Here is a 21,049-nt window from a genome sequence, read left to right as displayed (position 1 = left end):
AAACCGGACGAGAGAGCGGCGCCTACGAACAGCCAGGGATATTAGAACCATCAACGTCAAGCTCCATCTCCTTCAAGAGTTCCAAGACCATCCTCTCATTATGCATGTGGGCCTAATATGCACAAGATACACGTACACTGTTGCCGCTGAAGTCGTCACGTCTCGTCTGCCAAAAAAAATGGCGCGAGCTTTGTTTATATCCTAGAGGTTTAGTACCATGTCATCTTTTGCCGACCTATTTTAATCTTCATAATTGTCCACTAAAACTTGACTTTAACCTACACTAACGATACTGATTAATTGTATTTGTAGTAAAAATGTATTAAAACGAAACTGGACGCGTTCACAATACATATTCGGAATTTAATTAATTTTACCAGTCGTACCTCCGCCAATCAGACATACGAAAACACTTCGCCATGTACAAAAAAATTGGAACTTTTAACACGGGATTTTTTCGTTTATAGTAATTATTTATCTTGATGAATCCTTTTCGCTATTTCTAGAATAGTTCTCTTGTTCTACATTTCTCAAGCCAATTTTTTTGTTTTTCTCAAAGGGTCAATATCTCGTGGGAAAACTTTTGTCACTTCGTCGCTTGTCAAAATGATTGCTTTCGAAGGCACTTTATCCTTTTTGCTCTGGAATCTATAACTCTTCTATATTTTCATAACCATCAACCATTCCATAACTCTTCCTTAAATTCGGGGTTTTAGGTCCAAAAAGATCAGTCGACTCGTCGAGTTTCAATTGGGGGAAGGAAAATATCCGGAGACAGACGACGTCTTCCCCGCAAACTAATTCTCCGTTCGTTCACTCTGGACTTTGTAATTCTTTGTTAATTACTTAAGCTAAAAAATGTCTATAATCTATTGTATCGTAAAAGGACGATTTTTTTCTCTCCCAATACAATTTAATATTTTGGTCGTCACTTTGTGCGTTTGTAAATGTGCGACTGCCAAAAGTTAACGTTGTACAGCATTAGAGTAAATTCACCATCATAACTAAAACCTCTTTTGTGATATTTATCACGTTTTATATATATATATATATATATATATATATATATATATATATATATATATATTCTTCATTTGATAAGGTTACCAGATCCTACCAACTAGATAAACCTATAAATAAATGTTTCTGCCTAACATACTGTGTTCTATCCATACCAGCTTTGTAACCTAGACCAATATATCTTAAATTTACGTTCTTCCTTACTGAATGTGTTGAAGCTTTAAATCCAATCAATTGCAACGTTAAATCCTTCTTTTTTCAGTGCGTTACATATTAAAACCCAAATGCTTTAAAATGCTGTAGCATGTTACCATGGGAAGAGAGGTTCAAACCACGAGAGCTTTCTTAGTTTCATTTATACGTAAATATAGGTTGGTTAAGGTGCATTTCTCGCCCTTCCGTGCTTGAAATAGCCACGAGTTACGGTACGTTCCCTTTCACACGATCACTTACAGAAATATGTACCTTTGAATAATTCAACGTGGCATCAACTTAGTCAAAAAATACAAAAATAAATTACAGACACACTTATCAAGAGAATGCATTATATGGTACTTAAGTATTCGAAGCCTCGTTGGAGGAGCCAAATCCTATCTCATCATGCAAGTCAAATTCTTTATTGTGTAAGTTTGGTTTTGAACTGCGTAATAATGTAATAAATCTTTCTTCAGTTTTTAATCTTATGGTGAAAATTGTATGGCAAATATGAAATAACATATCGCTTTAATACATCATTAAATTTTTAATATCATCAATCACCCATCCATACGTCTCCAACGTATCCCATCGTTACAAACGAAAATCATGTTAACGAGGACCCTTGGTTACCAAGCCAGTAACAGCTTGTAGTAGTAGCAGCAGCAGGAGGAGCAGCTAGTGTGTGTACACAGTGCACGTCAAGACGTATCACACAGCCTCACAAGCAGCGAGGCCTTGTGAGGCGTCATGTCCTCCCTGAGCAAGTCAGGCAGGGATCACTACCTCGTATTTTCCCATAAGGAGCGATAGATGCGAGGCTTACAGTCACACATGGCCAGCTTCCCCTCGACTTCATGCTCACCAACGGTGGCTGGTTCCCTCGACGCCTTCCCCGTCAATTGTGGTTAATTACGAAGGAATTGCTTTGGGTACACTGGAGTACAGACCTCAGCCTGTTACCTCGGGGTCTGACAACGTCTTCAGAGACGGACCGACCTCCTCCGCGACATCTGTGGTTGGGGCGAGATTTTCTACGTCGACATAACGTACATAGTGTGTGCGTGACACATTAAGTGCATGGTATGCGTGACACATTAAGTGCATGGTATGCATGACACATCAAGTACATGGTGTGCGTGACACATCAAGTGCATGGTATGCATGACACATCAAGTACATGGTGTCCGTGACACATTAAGTACATGGTGTGCGTGACACATTAAGTGCATGGTATGCATGACACATCAAGTACATGGTGTGCGTGACACATTAAGTACATGGTATGCATGACACATCAAGTACATGGTGTGCGTGACACGTTAAGTGCATGGTATGCATGACACATCAAGTACATGGTGTGCGTGACACATTAAGAACATGGTGTGCGTGACACATCAAGTGCATGGTATGCATGACACATCAAGTACATGGTATGCGTGACACATCAAGTGCATGGTATGCGTGACACATCAAGTACATGGTGTCCGTGACACATCAAGTAGATGGTGTGCGTGACACATCAAGCACATGGTGGGCATTACACATCAAGTACATGGTATGCATGACACATCAAGTACATGGTGGGCATGACACATCAAGTACATGGTGGGCATGACACATCAAGCACATGGTGGGCATGACACATCAAGTACATGGTGGGCATGACACATCAAGCACATGGTGGGCATGACACATCAAGTACATGGTGGGCATTACACATCAAGTACATGGTATGCGTGACACATCAAGCACATGGTGGGCATTACACATCAAGTACATGGTATGCGTGACACATTAAGTACATGGTGGGCATGACACATCAAGTACATGGTGGGCATGACACATCACGTACATAGTGTGTATGGTAGGTTATTCTTACCTGGCGCTGGTAAACTGCATGACGTACCCTCGTGTTTACGGCTGGAGTGAACAGACCCATTTCATCAGGTGTGATGCTGGGCACGACAACAGTAATCATTACCAGAAACAAATCCTTTATTACACAAAGATTAAAACAGCGATCGTGGTAACCACAACAACACCACTCGTCCTTTACAACCAAATATCTCACAAACCACTGGATGAGGACAGCTCATCACAATGACCACACGAGTGATCTTCATTTTTCTTTTTTCTTCCAGGAATATTACAAAATGACCTTAAACACATCTAAAGATAAAGGAGGCTCGCTTTGTCTGCAGTTCCAGGTCAGCTTGACGTATGTATGTATGGAGGGAGGGTGGGAAACCCCTGATTTAATAGCCTCCATCAATAAAGGTCACTGGTAGAGAGGGCGTACAAAATAAATGGGACATATTGATGTTCTCTAGTGTGTTAGATCCCTCCAGCCCTGGAGCTGGTGCTACAAAGTTAACCTCTCTCTCTCTCTCTCTCTCTCTCTCTCTCTCTCTCTCACACACACACACACACACACACACATAAACACACAAACACATACACACAAACACATACACACACGAGCACATGTCTTCAGGGTATATAAACAAGATGAGCACATGGTACGAGCCTTCTTTCCTTTTCTCTCGTATATATCAACGCAGATGACAGACGCCCACCACCACCACTCAGTCCAATCGTCCAGGAAATCCCTCGAAATAGATCACACAGAGTGAATCCATTAATTTCCAAAATACTGACGATCCTTCGCTTAATTCTAGCGTATCACTTTGATCAGGAAATGTTCGTCATTTCAAACATACAAGTTGTGGGGTTTCATCCCGTCGTGGTTTGCATGGATGCCAAGTTGTCATCAACGGGCGCAAGACGGGTCACTCTCACGAAACCTGTCCACAGAACAAGAGTAGTGACAGCAGGGGGTGTGTGTGCCTCCCCGGTTGTATTCCAAGTGTTCCGCCTATGAGGTCGACCACTGGCCATAACCATCACCTTCAGCGTCGACCACGAAGACCATCCGTGTTTGTCGTTCGCGAGTCGCGGGCGAGTCAGCAGAATCCCTCCCCCCTTCGGTTCACACCAGGTGGCCTCGTTGCTCCAGGGGCACCTCTGCTTGTGGTGGTCGCCTAGCGCCGAGCGCGAGGGCTGAGAGCAAGGGCGTGGATGTGAGCGGGAGGGCATGGACGTGGGCCTGGGGCGTGGCGAACTGCAAGCCTTCACCCACGCCCACAGAAGACGACATCGGCGGGTTCCTGTTGCCGCCCCTGATATAGTCCTTGGTGATGTGGAGTCTGAAGGGCGTGTTCCTCCGCACTGGACCGTTGCTTTGGGCGTGGGTGGAAGGCGGTGGGTGGTGGGCGGTGTGGCGAGTAGGCAAGGGGTATACAGGGTCCAACGAAGTGATCTCGTACTGTTCCGGAGGGGAGGAGGTCCGCCAAGCTGGATCCCCGTACCGTGCCTCAGACTCTGAAAGGACAAGACAATGGTCATCAGTTCCAGTCGCTACTCCTACCATCACAAGAAACCGAACCTACTCCCACCAACCAAACTTCTAAAAATCCACTCACCTACAAGAGGCACTAACATTCTAGACTTAGTGCTAGTCACAGAGATCAAGTGTTGTCCAAGTAACCATACAGATCACCAAGATATTCAGCATATTGCTCCAAAAAGAGAAATTGCCTCGTAATCCAAAATCTGTGAATGCAACACCAATTTTCTAAAGAAAAAAGGAGACAAAATGTTCCTCACACTATCATCCTTTGTCTTACATTAGTTTTGGATAAAACGTTAGATACAATAATTAAGTATAAAAAGATTGAAATCTTTAACAACTAATAACAAATGACTGATAACTGGCACGGATTCCATGATACAACAGTATGTTTAATAACCCTTCACAGACTTCTCGTCTTATGTATACATTAACTGGGACTCCAAAATACCCTCAGGTGTCACAGGTTTCCAAAAAGACTTTTTGAAAACAAGCGACACATGAAAGACTGCGATTAATATCAAAGCCTACGGTACAAGACACCGACTCTTGTGTGCGGATAGAGGATTGGCTTACAGATAGAAAGCAAAGAATTGTATACAACCCAGTGGTTCAGCACGATTAGCGGGGTTCCACAAGGCTGGCCTGAGACCCATACGTTTCCTAATCCATATGAACCATAGGGAAACAGGACTAACTGGTATAGAATTTCAAAATTTGCCGATGACTCGAGACGGGAAGACTGTCAAAAAAAAAAAAAAAAAATCTAAAGGATTTAGACATACTGAGAGAATGGTCAAATGCAAAGTAATGCATTTCGGCGAATAACATATTATTCACGAATACGACATGCATGACAGACCATCATCAGAAGTACTTGGAAGCAAATATCTCAAGACTATCAATTATGACTTAAAATATCTAATAGAAATCTTCTACATGAGGAATGACTTTAACAATATAAACCACGATAAGTTCTTAACATCAGACGGAGGACTGACAATCCACAAAAGTAATGGCACGAAACTAAAAGGAGAATGTCATAATCACATGGACAAGCGTTTCACCATCGGTAGAGCTGCTCAGTGGGATACACTACCATCAGAAGAAGCTGACGGTGCGATCACCACCATCACCTAAAAATCCTGGCTACACAAACACTGAGACGATATCCATTATCAGGAAAGAAGCCTCATCTGGAGAGAAATGTACTCACACTAATTACATCAGCATAAATTCAATTACTCATTTCGCATTGTAATCTACCTCCCTCAGGAAGAGGCGCTTACTGCTCGTCTTTTTCTCTCTCTCTCTCTCTCTCTCTCTCTCTCTCTCTCTCTCTCTCTCTCTCTCTCTCTCTCTCTCTCTCCTCCCTGGGGGGCGCTTCTACAGAGGGGAGTGTTGGGTGGGGTGCCTTTTGCTGTACCATCCCCGTAGTATGATAAGGATATCGTAAGGGAGATGATGATGATGGGGATATCGTTAACATTACCATGTTCTCGTCGTGGACCGTCAGGTCTCCCGTCGCTCTCGCCCACACCACCAAGACCTGACCAGACGGAGGTCTTACCCATGGCAGCGCTGTGCTGCAAGCGGCGTCCATCGTCGCAGATGCCCAGGGTCAGGTCGGTCTGAGGGGGCGGAAGGACGGCGGCCGCGGGCGGGCCGTGGGCGTACTGGGGTGGCAGGAGGGCGGGCGGGGGTGGGCTGTGGGCGTACTGGGGCGGCGGGTCTAGTGGGTGGACCAGGCAAGTGGTGGCTGCCCTCACGCACGAGGCCTGGCATTCCTGTCGTCCAGACGTGTCCTGCAGGATACAGAGGGCAAGACACATTGTCATGTTTACGTACGTCTGAAAAAAAGAAAAAAAAAATGAAGACTTTTACCTAAAATTTTCTACCCAGGTATGTGAGACGTCCACGACTGGCCACATCAACTCATAAACCCTAAAATATGTGAACCCTCATAACAACATCCTAAAACAAAACAATAACAAAATCTTTCTCATATAAAGTACGACGAGCCATCAAGATCCACTTACCTACAGGAGATACTAACCACACCAGCGAGAGGAGGAGGAGGAGACAATTACGTTCCTCCTTCACTCAATTTATCTTATTACCTGAGACTATAATTAGCCGGAGATGTGGGGGGGAGGAGGGATAGATATGGGGGGGTCTAGCGGCTAATGTGCCTGCACATTTCTCCCATCACTAACGAATCATAACGTTTCATTTCCTGGTGGGAGAATGGTAGGGGAAGGAGAGGGGGTTAGCGAGAAGGTCAAAAGTCGGGGAGATACAGCAACGTCCACGTCTAATATCTCCAAACAGTTTCCGCCTCAAAAAAAAGGAGGGGGGAAAAATTTTTTTTGGAGGGAGCGTTGGCAGTGGTCTGTGAAGATGGGGAGGAGACCGCAAGTATCTTACTCCGTAATGAACCCCGTATGTTACTGGGAGAGAGAGAGGGTGGAACCTCCTCACATACGGTAGCGAGAGTGAGGCCGCGTACCACCGTGTGGTAAAAGGGTGTCAGGGAGGGAAGAAGAGGGGAGGGAGGGAGGGTGGTAGAGATCAGTGGAGGAGGAGGAGGAGGATGGTGGGGTGGTGGGCGGGGTCGGAGCGCCACCTGGGAGAGGCGGGACGAAGGGCACAAGACGGCAGACGGAACAACACCCGAGTCTTCATCGGTGCCACCTCCCGCACGACGGCGCGAGTGTCCACTGTGCGACGGTACGACCTTAAGCTTTAAGCGCGACGGTGCGACTGTCGACTGTGCGACGGTACGACCCCTCGAGCACGACTTTATGACTGTTGATAGTGAAGGTACGACACCTTGACCACGACCGTTGGATATGACGGCCTCGGCTTCGACCCCGACACTTGGAAAAGAGAGAGAGAGAGAGAGAGAGAGAGAGAGAGAGAGAGAGAGAGAGAGAGAGAGAGAGAGAGAGAGAGAGAGAGAGAGAGAGAGAGAGCATTTCTTGACGGTTGTGAATGGAAGTCTCGTCCCTCAAAAAAAAAAAAAAAAAATCCCCTTAATTAGTAGGGGAGTTAATTACTCAACCCCAGACACCGACTTTGATCTGTTGCATCCAAAGGAAGAGTTAATGAGAGAGAGAGAGAGAGAGAGAGAGAGAGAGAGAGAGAGAGAGAGAGAGAGAGAGAGAGAGAGAGAGAGAGAGAGAGAGAGATGGTGGGGGAAGGGGAGAGACTCACCTCACACACAACCTTCTCCGACATGGGGGTGAGCGTCTGGCCCAGGACGCCCTCTGTGGCCGCGGCTGGAGGCAGGAAACCCCTGGTGGCCGTCTTGGTGGAGCCCTTGTCCAGGGAAGCTGTGCACGGGAGGAGAGACGCCGTCAAGTGTTGGTTACTCATTGACTCATCGTGGGTCGTGTTAGGGCCAGCCCACCTCGCTTGGACCTTGGGTCTGTGTGGTCTGTGTCCGTTAGACTCACCTTGGATGTGTGTGGTCTGTGTCCGTGTTAGACTCCCCTACTCATCTTGGGTCTGTGTGGTCTGTGTCCGTTAGACTCTCCTTGGATGCGTGTGGTCTGTGTCCGTGTTAGTCTCCCCTACTCATCTTGGGTCTGTGTGGTCTGTGTCCGTTAGACTCACCTACTCACCGTTTATCTGACTCGATCTACTCACGAGTCTGCCAGACTGATCTACTCACACTCTGTCAGACTCGCCTACTTACCACATGCCAGACTGAGCCACACACCATCTGAGTGACTCATCTGCTCGCCATGTACCCAACGATATTCAACATTATAATCCCACAACTAAAAACACTCGCGCAATTACCACACACACACACACCCACACACACACACACCCACACACACACACACACACATACACAAAATATCTTGACCGTAAAACATTAATTATAACCTGTTACACAAAAACCTATCATCAATAATGTGTTTAAATAACTAATATACTGCCATGATCTGAGAGACACAGTGAAAATGATGGTGGTGTTATTCATTGACGATCAACTTCGTTATCTGTAAGGGTTGTATCAAGGGCTTGGCAACCAGGTATGACAATAACTTAATTGGTTTAACTTTCATTAGCCTTACTCTGACACATCTAATTGGGCTTAATAACTACTCTAGTGACACTGTGTATCTTTATGTTGTGACACACACACACACACACACACACACATTGAATATATATATATATATATATATATATATATATATATATATATATATATATATATATATATATATATATATATATATATATATGCAGAACCACTTCACCGTAAAGAGATAGACAGATATATATATATATAATATATATATATATATATATATATATATATATATATATATATATATATATATATAGAGAGAGAGAGAGAGAGAGAGAGAGAGAGAGAGAGAGAGAGAGAGAGAGAGAGAGAGTGTGCTCACAGTAACTCACAAGTATGGGGGAGGTGAGGGAGTGGAGGAGGAGGGGGTTTGGTCACAGCCACAGGGGATCACATCAAGCGGCACTGACCTGTCAGCCGCTTGCGCGCCCGCCGCTTGATGAAGCAGGTGATGAGCGTCACGTTGAGCACGAGGAGCGCCACGCTCACCAGTGTGGTGATGACCACGATCAGTCCAGACATGTGGGTCTTGGCGGGAGGCGCGGACACTGACGACCTCCTCAGCCCTTGTCGGGAGGCAGGTGGAGGCCATGTTAGGTGGACGTCATCATCATAATAATAATAATAAGGGTAATATTATGATCATTATCATTATCATCATTATTATTATTATCATTATTATTATTATTATCATTATTATGAAAAATGTGCACAGTTTAAAGAACGTAAAGTGACAGATGACTGTAGGTGTATTACGAGAACGTAATATACGAAAACTTACGGCTGAACAGAACGTACGAGAGAGAAATCCTCAAAAGAACGCAAAATATGATAACACTAACGTAAAACCTATAAGATCTTTAAAGCCTAAAAGAACGTAAAATATGACAACACTAACGTAAAACCTATAAGATCTTTAAAGCCTAAAAGAACGCAAAATCTAAGAGGGCTTAAAAAGCTTAAAGAAATCAAACCTAAAGAAGATAAAATACAGAAGACCGTAAACACTGAGAGATCGCATACCGCAACAGAATCTAAAGCTTACAAAAAAAAAGAAAATCGGGAAAAAGAAAACGTAAAGCCTGTGAGAATCGGTATAAAGAAAACGGAAAGCCTGTGAGAATCGGTATAAAGAAAACGGAAAGCCTGTGAGAATTCAAACCCCGCTGAGGATGAAGACTTCAGATAAACACACAAGTCTTACGCCACCACAACACAGTGTGGCCGCGAGGGAGGCACTGGTGGGTGGGTGGTGGAGACCTTTACCTGTGGTGGTGGCGAGGACGGGCTGGTGGTTGTAGGAGGACTGGCCCCGGCGGTTGTAGGCAACCACCTGGAAGTGGTAGGTGGTGGCCGGCGCCAGGCCCCGCACGCTGAACCTCGTCACGTTTTCTGGGTACACGTCTCTGTACTGGGAGGGAATTGTGCTGGTAGTAATAAAAGTAGTAGTAGTACTAGTGGTAGTAGCAGTAGTGGTAGTAGCAGTAGTGGTAGTAGCAGTAGTGGTAGTGGTGTTGGTAGTGGCGGTAGTATTAGTATTAGCAGCAGTAGAAGTAGTAGAAGTAGTAGTAGTAGTAGTAGTAGTAGTAGTAGTAGTAGTAGTAGTAGTGGTAGTAGTAGTGGTAGTAGTAGCAGTAGTAGTAGTAGTAGTGGTAGTAGTAGTAGTAGTAGTAGTAGTAGTAGTAGTAGTAGTAGTGGTGGTGGTGGTAGTGGTATGCAAGGCCCACAGTGTTGTGGTAACGGATAACACAACATGTGTTGGACGGGAGCTCTGGTTATTGAGTGGGATCAAACCCCAGCTACTGTTATGATTATAAACATGAAAGCCAAGAGCCTGGAGCACAGTTGTTATGGATGATCTTTTAGAAAAAAGATAATTTACGTTATTCTTTTGTTGAGTTTCTTCCCTTGAGCTGTATTCCCTCTCTCCACCTCTCCTCGACTTTCTAACTTATCAGCTTTATTTGTTAGCAACCTGGGTAATTAATTACTTAAGTCTTGCGCCATTGGTATTTTTCGGCTGAAAAATAAAAAGCAAGAGGAAGAGGATGAGGAGGAGGAGGAAGAGGAAGAGGATGAGAAGGAGGAGGAGGAGGAAGAGGAGGAGGAAAGACAGGGTAGGAAGGAGGAAGAGGAAAAAAAGATACATGATTTTGTACAAAATACGAAGGGTTTGTGGAGGGGGAAATGTGTGGCACATCCAGTAACTATACTCCTCTCCCACTTCACCCCCGTGCACCCGTAACCTCACACCACAACCCGAGTGTGTGATGAGGGGTCTGAAGATCAGGGAAAATGTCTTGGAACTTGATTTACAGGGCGGGAAGACCAGCGCAACAAGACAAAGACAGAGGAGAGCAGTTCCCTAATATGATTCAAGTCGGACGTTGCCCCATTTTTCAAAAGAAAACTCATCATCTTTATTTTCTTTCTCCGCTCACAAATTTGCCCGTTTCTCGATAATTGAAACGCCTCTCCCTTCTGTAGCTGAAGTCGAACCACTCCAATATTATGTCGGGGGCAAAGGAAAGTAAATAACTGCCAGGGTCATTAATCTTCCTAAATGCAGCTATAAAAGTAAGTCAAAAAATAATATCATTATCAGTATCTGAAGTAAGACATTCATAAATCTGTCTAAGATGTTAATAAAACAAATGACTGAGGAAGGAGTCATTTGCAAACAGTAATCAACACAGTCCTTCCAGGTTCCAGTGTTCTGGACCAGTCACCAGGTATGGTAGCACCAGTGGTGGCACTTCCATGTTCCAGTGGTCTGGACCAGTCACCAGGTCTGGTAACACCAGTGGTGGCACTTCCAGGTTCCAGTGGTCTGGACCAGTCACCAGGTATGGCAGCACCAGTGGTGGCACTTCCATGTTCCAGTGGTCTGGACCAGTCACCAGGTATGGTAACACCAGTGGTGGCACTTCCAGGTTCCAGTGGTCTGGACCAGTCACCAGGTATGGCAGCACCAGTGGTGGCACTTCCAGGTTCCAGTGGTCTGGACCAGTCACCAGGTCTGGTAACACCAGTGGTGGCACTTCCAGGTTCCAGTGGTCTGGACCAGTCACCAGGTATGGTAGTACCAGTGGTGGTGGCACTTCCATGTTTCAGTGGGCTGGCCCAGATAGCCAATGTGGCTGCACCACCGCTGGTAATGCCAGGTTCCAGTGGCCTGGACCAGTGGACAGATAACGGGGTCATGCAGAGGTACTCACATGATACCTGGAGGTGTGGTCAGCGCGGAACCTGATCCGGAACTTCTGGTGGAGTCCGCCGTCGTAGGCGGGCGTCCAGGCCAGGTGGACTGAGTTGTGGGTAGCGTTCGTCACCTGTGGACCAGCTTGGGGGGGAGTCACCACAATCTCCTCACCAGGACTATACTCAATCTTTTCCTACACTACCGTACTGCAATGAACTACTGGAACATCGTAGGGTCTATAAAAAAAAAGGAACTAAATGGTGTAGCAAAAAAGCTCTTTTTTTTTGAAATGTTGTGATATCTTTTTAATGGGATATAATATGACCTAACATGTACTAAAGAACCACCCCTCCCCAACCCAGTCTGAGACATTACTCCACCAGATACACTGAAACTACGCTTCCCAGACTCGTACGCGTTATCCTTTCTCATGCGCAATACAAACTAAGTCAGAATGTCATAAGACCCCCTCCTCATGACTACAAGTTCCTTCCTTCTGTTTGCAGTTATAGACCTTCACAGTCATGATGACAGACCAGGGAATTGAAGCGTCAGTTATAAGACAATGGATCTGAAACCTTTATCATCAGGTTAATCAATAGCTTAGCCCTCTTGAACACTTGAGTTCAGTATGCATCCATGGTCACACTAAGAGTGCACGAATGGTCACACTAAGATGACTCCCACTGTAAGAGTGTACGAAGGAACCATGAAGTGGTTAAGTCTCTGTGACAGTGACCCATTCCAAGACTGACTCCTGTCCTAAGGTCAGAGCCAGGGGCAAGTGGCTACCTCTCTAACTTACCTGGAGGTGGAGAGGGGTGTCGGGCTTGGTGGGCGCCTGAAGACGGAGGGTGACCCGGGAGGACCCGAGCCGGTTCTCCGCCCGGCACTCGAAGTCACCGTAGTCTTCGGCCGTGACGTTTTTCACCAGGAGGACGCTCTCGTAGGTCACCAGGCCGTCCAGTACCTGCACGGGCAGGAGGGAGTTCAGTGTGTGGCTGATGGCATAACCTCTCACAAAGGTGGAAGTCAGGGTGGAGGTGTCAAAGAGTTGTGGTGGTCGTTTGCAACATCGGTGCCACTACAACTACTATCATGACTCTACTACTACTACTACTACTACTACTACTACTACATCTACTACTGCTAAAGAGACAGCAACTTCTACTACTATTGCAGATCTCACGAGCGAAATTACTACTACTTTTACTGTCCTTTACTACTACAATTACTACTACTACAATTTCTTCAAATACTATAACTACTTGTCCAAACATTAGTCACTGTTTCACCAAACTAGCCTTCATCTAAACCTTCTCATCTACCCCTATCCCTCATGTCCATCTATCTATCTCCCATCCACCATTACCTTTTCCTGATGTTGCTTACTTGTTCATTTTCACCCCAGGCTAATCATGTTGCTATCCCAATATTCATTAGTCTATCCGATCCATCCCTCTCCCTTCTCACCCAGCCCCTATCCATCCCTGCTGAGTCCTACTATCCCTCGTCCGATCCCGCCTAGCCAGATCTACCCAGTTTCTGGCCTCGACTCGCCTTAGGGTCTTCCAGGAAGTATCTCTGGTCGGCTCGGGTGTAGGTGGGTGGGTGGATGAGGGTGTGTCGGTGTGTGTACCACGCGAAGCGGACCGTCGGGGCCCCCGACGCCCGACAGATCAATCGGGCGTCGCGTCCGACTTCCGCCGACGTCCTCTGTCGTCTCACCGACTCGTCGATGGTCGGCTTGTCTGTCGGGGAGAGACGACGGGTGGATGTGAGAGAGAGAGAGAGAGAGAGAGAGAGAGAGAGAGAGAGAGAGAGAGAGAGAGAGAGGAGAGGGGAAGGGGATTTACACATTACCATACATAAATTACTATAAATTAACAAGCAATTTGCTAATCTTCCTCACACTGAAAGCCGAAGGTGTAATGTGCCGTAGATTAGTAGCTAGAAAAGTAATTCGTCTTATAACAAGAAAGGTAATTAGCATTAGGGCACTAATTAGAGAGGCAACCAGCCTAAGAAAGACAAGGTGTCTCCTCTATTGAGAGTGGTAGTTAGCCTGAGACTTTTATCTCGGGAGGTAGTTAGCTCTAGATGGGTAGTTAGCCTTACGTCAATATCTAGCGAGGTGGTTAGACTCGTATCTTGAACAGAAGCTAGACTTCAAAACCAACCAGAGACGCTGTCAGCCCCTGAACAGCATCTACGGGGGTCGTGGCTTAGCTACTGTGCAGTATCTACAGAGGAGGCGTTCAAACCCCCTGAGGAGTACCTGTCTACAGCAGTATCTACCGAGGTAGCGCGTCCCCGGGGGTTGTGAGGCAGGCAGGCAGGTCCTAGCCAGATCGGCAACACCCTCAGGCAGGCAGGAACTCACGGGAGATGAGGAGGGTTGGGTGAGGCAGGCAGGTCCTAGCCAGATCGGCAACACCCTAAGGCAGGCAGGCAGGCAGGCAGGTACTCACGGGAGATGAGGAGGGTTGGGTGAGGCAGGCAGGCAGGTCCTAGCCAGATCGGCAAGACCCTCAGGCAGGCAGGCAGGCAGGAAGGCAGGCAGGCAGGTACTCACGGGAGATAAGGAGCGTAGCATTAGCCACCGCCGCGTCCCCGACCTCATTCATGGCGACGCAGGTGAAGGCGCCCATGTCGTCTATGGTCGCGTTTCGGATGATCAGCTGCAGCCCGTTCTGCCACATGGACGACAAGGGGGTTAGTGAGGCACGAACGACACACACAGGGGGATTAGCAAGGCACGAACGACACACACAGGGGATTAGCGAGGCACGAACGACACACACAGGGGGATTAGCGAGGCACGAACGACACACACAGGGGGGATTAGCGAGGCACGAACGACACACAGGGGGATCAGCGAGGCACGAACGACACACGAAGACAACTATATCATAACATCCTGGTCGCGAAACCCGGTGAAACAACTGATTTAGCAAAGCGACTGAAGCAAGAGTCCAACAGAAAATGGTTAGATGCCTGAGAGCAGCAGCGTAGAAAACGGAGCACCGGGGCTAGCGAGACAGAGAGCCATGCAAATGTGTGGCTAAACCTATAAATATGTCTGCCCAGGTGTCAGGGTTGGAGAGCAGGTGTTGCAGGTGTCAGGGGTGGTGGACAGGTGTTGCAGGTGTCGGGGTTGGAGTGCAGGTGTTGCAGGTGTAGGGGTTGGAGGACAGGTGTTGCAGGTGTCAGGGGTGGAGAGCAGGTATCAGGGTTGGTGAACAGGTGCTGCAGGTGTAGGGGTTGGAGGACAGGTGTTGCAGGTGTCGGAGTTGGAGAGCAGGTGTTGCAGGTGTCGGGGCTGGACAGCAAGTGTCAAGGGTGTCGGGCAGGTGTTGCAGGTCTCGTGGCTGGAAAGCAGGTGTTGCAGGTGTCGGGGTTGGACAGCATCTGTCAGGGCTAAGTGGAGGGCAGGTGTTGCAGGTGTCAAGGGTTGGAGAGCAGGTGTGGCAGGTGTACATAACGTACCTTCTGGTACTCTCACGTCGAAGGGAAAACTGGACAACGGAGAAATTATGACAAGGATAATATCCGACTGATTCTATACGCGTAACTAAAATATGAAATTAAAAAGAAAATCCGTCAAAATAAAATCGTGTCTCAGTAAAAAAAAAAAAAAAAGAAAATTCAAATTGAAAAACTTAAAAAAAAAAATAAATAAATCCTAACTCAACACCTGGCTTAGACAGACGTGTTTGTCCAATGACACAGACGATTAAAAAAAGGAGAAAATAATAATGATTAACACCGACGAAATAAATAGAATAACTACGATAATGATAGATAACTACAACCCCAGAGTGAAGCAACAGATAGGATCTTGGAGCAAGATTGATGAAATACTCCTCAGCGAGACGACAAACTGGTAAGCCAAAGATGATGTATAGGATGAAGGAGGCTAAGCGATCCTTCATTATACATCCTGGGTAATGTATCTGGCCCATGATGGATGGCTTCTCACACACACACACACACACACACAGAGGCTTACGTGGCAACACACATTTTCTTTTTAACCATTTCCATTTTGGCAAATGGAAGGCGATCTGAGGTTGACGCCTTTTCAGCAGGATGGTACGGCCCTTGAGCACGAAGGTAAGGTCACCCCCTCACCTCCTGACGACGCCAATACGACCACTGAGCACGGCAACAGTGAACCTTGAGCACGACGGTACGACTCCTTGTTAACACGGCGGGTCTGAGAACGACGGTGTATGACCCTCGAACACGACGAAACGACTCTCGAGCACGGCAACAGTGAAACGTAAGCATGAAGGCACGACCCTTGGGTATGTCAAAGTCGTGCCGACGTAGAGGCATGACATAGGCACGACACTTTGGCTATGTCTAGGTCGTGCCTAGGAAGACATATAACACAGACACGACCCATGGCTATGTCTAGGTCGTGCCTAGCAAGACGTATAAGCACAGGTTTGGGCCATATCATAGCTGCCCACCCCACAAGAGACTGGGAGAGCAGGTCTGGTCTGGTCTGGTCGTCGCTCACCAGGTGTGTTTACCTCAACACCAAAAATAAAACCATTTTTCACGCTTTATAAAACTTTCAGTATTTTTGTTATTTAGAGAAATACCAGTATATACAAATATTTCCACGCGCCATAATACTGTTCTGCTGTTTAAAAAAAAAAATAATAATAATAATTACAGAATGATATTGTACCATTATCAGGGAACAATTTATGCAGTGGAATCTACAAACAAACTTTCCTTTTTTTAATGAAAAATTAAAAAAAAAAAAATTTTAATAATCATTTATTTCTAAAGGGAAAAACTGAAGGCAGAAGTGAAGCATCTTAGCATTAACAAACAGGAAAGTAAAGATAATTATGTATTCTTTTTCTTTCATACTATTCGCCATTTCCCGCATTAGCGAGGTAGCGTTAAGAACAGAGGACTGGGCCTTAGAGGGAATATCCTCACCTGGCCCCCTTCTCTGTTCCTTCCTTTTGGAAAAGGAAGGTGTTCAAAGACTTGTACAACTGGTGGTTATCACTTGAAGCTAACGACCCTTGGCAGACGACAAGCCCGAGGCCTAGCAAGTAACCAACCAGCCAACATTATCCTAGATACAAATTTACTTATACTACAAATCTGGAATATGGAGGAAACAGCATTGACAATGAGGGATCATATTTTTTTTTTTCTGCCTGTGGTGTCGCTGACCTGGGCGGGGAGCTGCCTGAGGTGTGTCCTGGTGAAGTCGTAGCCGGGGCGCCGCCAGGTCAGGTTGGGCAGGGGCCTGGCCCGGGCCATGCAGGCCAGGGTGGCGCTCTCCCCTACGGACACCGTCTGCACGTCTGTGACCGATGTTATCACCGCTGAGTCTGCAGGAATGGGAAGAGAGAGGGAGTGAGAGAGAGAGTCAGTCAGTTGGTGTATAGCAGTTCACATTTCGCAGTCTCCCTCAACCAATTCCCAGGATTCCTTTTCTTTTTTCTAAGGTAATTTACCAGGATTCCTCCTCCTTTTTTTTAAGGTAATTTATATTTAACATCAATGTAATCCATCCAAATGTAACCCCATCCACTAGAATGTTGCTCATCCTATGTTTACCATTCAATAATTCACATCCATCAGAGGCCCTTCACACTTGACCATGTTGTTCCTCCTTCACCTCATACCTGATGACCCGCGATGGAAACACGGATCACGTTCCTCCTAAACACTCATAAACTCACAAGATGCCCTTCACGTCTAACATAAAGACGTCTCACGGTGTTCTCGAGACTCATAATATACTCACACCAAAGCCCTCATTATTTTCGCGGTGCACAACCATTTCCAGTAGGACTCTCTCCTGGAAATGAGTCCTCCTGGAAATGCATGAGAAGAAATCACAGCTGGAACTACTCACACTTGACCCTCACGGTGACATTCCTGGTGGCGTTGCCCTCCGAGTTCGAGGCCCGGACGGTGTAGAGGCCGGCCTGGTCCCTAGTGACCTCCGTCAGGTTCAGGACTGGCCCCCGCATGACGGCCTCCGCCTCGTCTCCCTCCTCCCTCAGGTGGCGCCAGAGGAACGTCACGTGAGGCGGGTTGCCCCGGGCCCTCGCCTGCACCAGGACGTTTTCCCCCTCCGACACCTCCAGCTGGTGGGCGGGTTCCTCCACCCACACGGGCGGGTCTTTGTGGGGAAGAGACAAAGAAATCGAGGGTTAGCCTCTGCAGACGACATGAGCAAAAGGGGAAAAAATGGAGGAACCGAAAAAACTGATCGTATCATGGTTTTCCATACATACATAGATAAGTCTAACTCTCTCTATGTTCTACATAGCTTTGTCAGGGGGACATGCATATACCCTATGCTTACTCAGGTATACCCTAAGCTTACTCAGGGGGACATGCCAACAGGTTCTTAGACGTAACGGAACATTCATCCATCATTTCATCCTTTTTCAAAGCTGTTCCAGGACACGAGTCGTCCGTCACACCTCCCTGATCAGCACATATAAGTACCCTCATATTACTTACTCATCCACCCCAGCCGTACGCCTCACACTGGCTACCTATGACGAGAGTGTGCGTGTCGCATTTACGCATGTGTGTGTGTGTGTGTGTGTGTGTGTGTGAAGTGCATACGTTTCTATTCCTTGACACACCCGTTACTCACAGAAGACAGAGAGGGTGAGGTTTCCTTGCAGGGTGGCGCCCAGGTGGTTGTGGGCGTGGCAGGTGAACACCGCCCCGTCGTCCTCCATCCTCACGCCCACCTTCACGCTGTACCTGGGGCAACACGAGAGTAAACCGCACGTATAAACTCATGTATGTATGTAATTCCCTCGTGAAACCTGTATGTTGCATCCCCATACGTTATATCGAAATTCCGTCCCCTCATCGAACTCCTGAAACATTCTCCGTCTTACCGTATGTACTACTACCCCACGGGTGATGTGGTCAATAATCATATACACCATGGCTGTTCGTACCTCTCAGTCCCCCTACCTCAGCCAGAAGCGCGTCACACCTTAGGATCACACGAGTGTGTGTGTCTCATGTCTCCACGGCCTGACCTCCCAACAGGCAGTTAGCCACATCGGACACGAACACCCTACACCAACTCGTAACCGAAGGCATAACACTTTAGAGACTGAAGTATATTTACTTATCGAGGAACCTACTTAACGTACTTCACGTCCCCTCCCGAGCACATACTGACCGTCTCAAGGTCGACCTACCTGGTGGTGGTGCCGCCGAACTGACCCGGCTTGACCTCCACGTCCCCCGGCTGGAGCTGGGAGTCGTCCCTCCACCAGGAGAGCTTGGTCTGGGGGTTGCTGGCGCCAGACTCGCATATGAGGGTGGCGTGCGAGTCGGCCTTGATCGGCAGCGGCCGGGCCGACACACTCACTTCTGACGGAGGGACTGACGGAGAGGCAGACGTCAGGCGCACCGAGTTCGGGGGAACTTTTGTTCTAGAATTACAACTCAAAACTTATATTAACATTAGATAGGAGGTTTACTGAACACCGTTTTCTTATCTGTCTCTCTAATATATCAATCAATCCTTCTATGTATCTATGAATGACTATCTTCTATCTATATCTAAACAGTACTTGAAAAAGTCTGTCTTTTATTCAACTTATTAAGTACGAAAACAGAGATATCAACACAGATGATGAGAACAAATGAACATCACTACATCGTAACATATGAGATGATATATCACGTGTGCTGTTATTCATATGTGCTGTTATATCACGAGGAAGCCAAGAGTCTACTGACACAGGACGCTGAGTATGACGGAAGCGACCAAGGGCTCGACGGTGGCAGCATTCTTGGCCTCACACCTGTACTCGGCCCAACGTACGGTGTACCCTGGCCTGTACCTCGGCCCAACGTACAGTGTACCCCGGCCTGTACCTCGGCCCAACGTACAGTGTACCCCGGCCTGTACCTCGGCCCAACGTACAGTGTACCCTGGCCTGTACCCCGGCCTGCACCTCGGCCCAACTTACAGTGTACCCTGGCCTGTACCCCGGCCTGCACCTCGGCCCAACTTACAGTGTACCCCGGCCTGCACCTCGGCCCAACTTACAGTGTACCCCGGCCTGCACCTCGGCCCAACTTACAGTGTACCCCGGCCTGTACCCCGGCCCAACTTACAGTGTACCCCGGCCTGCACCTCGCCCAACTTACAGTGTACCCCGGCCTGCACCTCGGCCCAACTTACAGTGTACCCCGGCCTGCACCTCGGCCAACTTACAGTGTACCCTGGCCTGCACCTCGGCCCAACTTACAGTGTACCCCGGCCTGCACCTCGGCCAACTTACAGTGTACCCCGGCCTGCACCTCGCCCAACTTACAGTGTACCCTGGCCTGCACCTCGGCCAACTTACAGTGTACCCTGGCCTGTACCCCGGCCTGCACCTCGGCCCAACTTACAGTGTACCCCGGCCTGCACCTCGGCCCAACTTACAGTGTACCCCGGCCTGCACCTCGGCCCAACTTACAGTGTACCCCGGCCTGCACCTCGGCCCAACGTACAGTGTACCCTGGCCTGTACCCCGGCCTGCACCTCGGCCCAACTTACAGTGTACCCCGGCCTGTACCTCGGCCCAACGTACAGTGTACCCCGGCCTGTACCTCGGCCCAACGTACAGTGTACCCCGGCCTGTACCTCGGCCCAACGTACAGTGTACCCTGGCCTGTACCCCGGCCTGCACCTCGGCCCAACTTACAGTGTACCCCGGCTTGTACCTTGGCCCAACGTACAGTGTACCCTGGCCTGCACCTCGGCCCAACTTACAGTGTACCCCGGCCCAACTTACAGTGTACCCCGGCCTGTACCTCGGCCCAACTTACAGTGTACCCCGGCCTGCACCTCGGCCCAACTTACAGTGTACCCTGGCCTGTACCCCGGCCTGCACCTCGGCCCAACTTACAGTGTACCCCGGCTTGTACCTTGGCCCAACGTACAGTGTACCCTGGCCTGCACCTCGGCCCAACTTACAGTGTACCCCGGCCTGCACCTCGGCCCAACTTACAGTGTACCCCGGCCTGCACCTCGGCCCAACTTACAGTGTACCCTGGCCTGCACCTCGGCCCAACTTACAGTGTAGGCCTGCACCTC

The 21,049-nt window shown here is 47.8% G+C and overlaps 1 protein-coding gene across 1 annotated transcript in view; it reads right to left on the bottom strand.

Annotated features, from left to right (window-relative positions):
* Positions 1-2,977: 2,977 nt before the first annotated feature.
* The window catches only part of LOC139746457 (nephrin-like), an 80,155-nt gene continuing 62,083 nt past the window's right edge, over positions 2,978-21,049 (bottom strand). The window contains exons 7-20 of the mRNA XM_071657714.1: positions 19,702-19,799; positions 19,155-19,341; positions 18,590-18,702; positions 17,834-18,103; positions 17,143-17,303; positions 14,513-14,630; positions 13,498-13,688; positions 12,743-12,907; positions 11,954-12,067; positions 10,002-10,146; positions 9,146-9,301; positions 7,844-7,962; positions 6,198-6,432; positions 2,978-4,599 (exon numbers count right to left, since the gene is read on the bottom strand). Coding sequence (XP_071513815.1) covers positions 4,208-4,599; positions 6,198-6,432; positions 7,844-7,962; positions 9,146-9,301; positions 10,002-10,146; positions 11,954-12,067; positions 12,743-12,907; positions 13,498-13,688; positions 14,513-14,630; positions 17,143-17,303; positions 17,834-18,103; positions 18,590-18,702; positions 19,155-19,341; positions 19,702-19,799 — 2,464 coding nt within the window. The 3' untranslated portion in view covers positions 2,978-4,207. The remainder of the gene's footprint in view (positions 4,600-6,197; positions 6,433-7,843; positions 7,963-9,145; positions 9,302-10,001; positions 10,147-11,953; positions 12,068-12,742; positions 12,908-13,497; positions 13,689-14,512; positions 14,631-17,142; positions 17,304-17,833; positions 18,104-18,589; positions 18,703-19,154; positions 19,342-19,701; positions 19,800-21,049) is intronic.

The sequence above is a fragment of the Panulirus ornatus genome, chromosome 65, assembly GCF_036320965.1.
Source record: "Panulirus ornatus isolate Po-2019 chromosome 65, ASM3632096v1, whole genome shotgun sequence".
Classification (NCBI taxonomy): domain Eukaryota; kingdom Metazoa; phylum Arthropoda; class Malacostraca; order Decapoda; family Palinuridae; genus Panulirus; species Panulirus ornatus.
Note: the sequence above shows the minus strand (reverse complement) of the source record. Positions and strands in the feature narration are given on the sequence as shown.